This window comes from Priapulus caudatus, unplaced genomic scaffold (genome assembly GCF_000485595.1).
Source record: "Priapulus caudatus unplaced genomic scaffold, Priapulus_caudatus-5.0.1 Scaffold405, whole genome shotgun sequence".
NCBI classification, from domain to species: Eukaryota; Metazoa; Priapulida; class Priapulimorpha; order Priapulimorphida; family Priapulidae; genus Priapulus; species Priapulus caudatus.
Genome location: NW_014577466.1, coordinates 80,645 through 83,037, shown reverse-complemented (window position 1 = coordinate 83,037; position 2,393 = coordinate 80,645). Strand labels below are relative to the sequence as shown.

General features: G+C 38.0%; 1 protein-coding gene across 1 annotated transcript in view; it reads right to left on the bottom strand.

Annotated features, from left to right (window-relative positions):
* The window catches only part of LOC106810034, a gene marked incomplete in the record, with an annotated part of 26,667 nt that overhangs the window by 3,926 nt on the left and 20,348 nt on the right, over positions 1 to 2,393 (bottom strand). The window contains 6 exon segments of the mRNA XM_014813299.1: positions 241 to 349; positions 874 to 980; positions 1,139 to 1,191; positions 1,468 to 1,664; positions 2,069 to 2,146; positions 2,365 to 2,393. Of these exon segments, the coding sequence (XP_014668785.1) occupies positions 241 to 349; positions 874 to 980; positions 1,139 to 1,191; positions 1,468 to 1,664; positions 2,069 to 2,146; positions 2,365 to 2,393 (573 nt within the window).

Genomic DNA, 2,393 nt, shown 5'->3' with positions numbered 1-2,393 from the left:
TGCTGATGATGAACAGCCATCCAGAGAGCCACCTCCCTCGATGCCTAATAACGAAAACAAAACTCAATGACTCATGGGTAACTGGTATACAGCAATTTATGAGCCACAATTTTTACGCCAAGAGCTAATTTGTTAACTATATGCTTGAGAGCAGCTACAGAATAATATTCGTGCTTATGGAATGTATTAACCTAAATGCTCTATGTGGCCGGGATAGAACCTATTTGGCTCAGTTTATACCTTCAGATCTGCAGATGCCATTGGCCCATACATATCTTCTGATCCTAGCACTGCAACATTCACTTCGGTGAAGTCTTCAAGCTTCAATGCTTTAAACAAGGTTCTGCATCTATTTAAAAAAAGATAAGGGATAAGATAATAAAGAAGTTAGCAATATAACAGTGACTACACATTATATATGTATATATATACTATCTAACCTAAATGGTACCTATCGCTGGTTGGATAATCGTAAATATTCATTATAAAATATAACTATATTAATAGGATACAGAACTGTTGCTAGTATTATTTTAAAAAATGAGTGAAGTTTTTTCTCCCAGATTTACTTAGACAGGCAAATGAAGTGGTGTTTTTGGTACACAAAGAAACAGCAGCATGGGAATTTTGATTATTGAATTGCGACCAAGACTGGATAGTCGAAAATTGAGTTCTTTTAAATGAATATTATACATCAGTTAATTCAATCTAGCTTTAAATCTTAAATCTCTATATAATACGGATGGCACAGCAGGAGTTTTATACCACTATCTCCATTATTCTACTGACTATATACGGGCGTGCGTGCCTGTGTTATTAATTTATCTATTTCATTATTAGCATTCACGTTTATAGATTAGTAGAGTTTCTAACCGCTTCAGGATTGCTTCGGTGGTCCTATGAACTTTCTCGGCTGCTCTAGGACCTCCTACAGGGCACATGGCTGTGGCTCTGAAGCCATCTGCATACGTAGCACTCACCTAATATAGAAAGAAGCCGCTCACTGAAGGAAGACACAGCCAACTGATAGCGGTAAGCCTGCAAGCCAACTACATTGCTAGGCAGATACAATAAATGCATAACAAACACGATGAATACAAAGATTTGACGTGTGTTATGTCAGTAAAATCACACGTACCTTATAAGTGTTAGAAGGAGGCATGCCTTTGGCCCCAGAGACAAATACGGACCCTTGATCATGCCAAACAAATGGAAATCAGGACACGAAAACAAATTCCAATTGGCATGGAACTATTCCAAGCAACACAACAGTTGTGAATTCTAGCTTTAAACATTTTGTGCTATTAAAAGAGCTTCCAGGGTTCATCATTACTCACACTTCATCGCTAACATTCGGCTGTAAACATTCTATACTGCTACAGCCACCACTGATTAAACTTCTGTCCGATTTCCCCACAGACATGTAGCAATCAGCTGTGAGGGTGTTTGGGAATCGAGATGACTCACCTTCCATGTCTTTCAGTGAGACGTTGGTGAAGTCGCATACCACATCGGGCAGCATGTACGAGCGAGGGTCACCAATCTCATACAGGAGCTGTTCTGATACTGTGAAGGTGTTCACCAGTCCACCAGTCTTCGGTGGCTTGGTCACTACTATGTCTCCATTGTCTGCACACTCTACAATCGGGAAGCCAATGTTGTCCCTAAGGTATTTGCAAGAGAAGGAAAAGATATGCTCCAATTGCAAAAGTGTTAGGATTAGAATAGTGCCAAATCACATTTTTATTATTTATTAGTCGTACTTTATATTATTGTTTTAGTATATTATTGAGTTTTCGTAGTTTATTCCTCATATATTTAAAAAAATTGTCAAGAAGTGATTTGTAAAGAAACTGTGACTAACCATGTATTTTTATATGCATGAAATAAAAGTGGCATTGAATATGAACAATAAAACAATTTCTACAATTAGATATATATTGCGACTGCAGTAGCAGATCACGAAGCAACTATAGTGGCAATTGCTACAGAGATGATAAAATTCCATTCACATATTTATGTCTAACAACAACCTAGGATTAGTGTATATTCACGGACAATGACTTACCAGTCAGGTACTTTATGCCAGTCAGTGAATATGCCACCAGTTGCTTGTGCACCACATTCAATTAAATGTCCTGCCAAACTATGCAAATAAGCAGACAGAAATCATCATTTTTCTGTAAATCGGTTTAAATACAATAGAGGTGAGTAATAAATTGTGAATTGCATGTCTGCAAAACCTTGTTACTGTTCGATAACTGATCCATTAATATATACATAACAAATAACAAACATGCACACACACACGCACGCACGCACGCACGCACGCACGCACGCACGCACGCACACACGTAATCATACCTGCCAGCAGCAAGCTTGTCATAATCTTT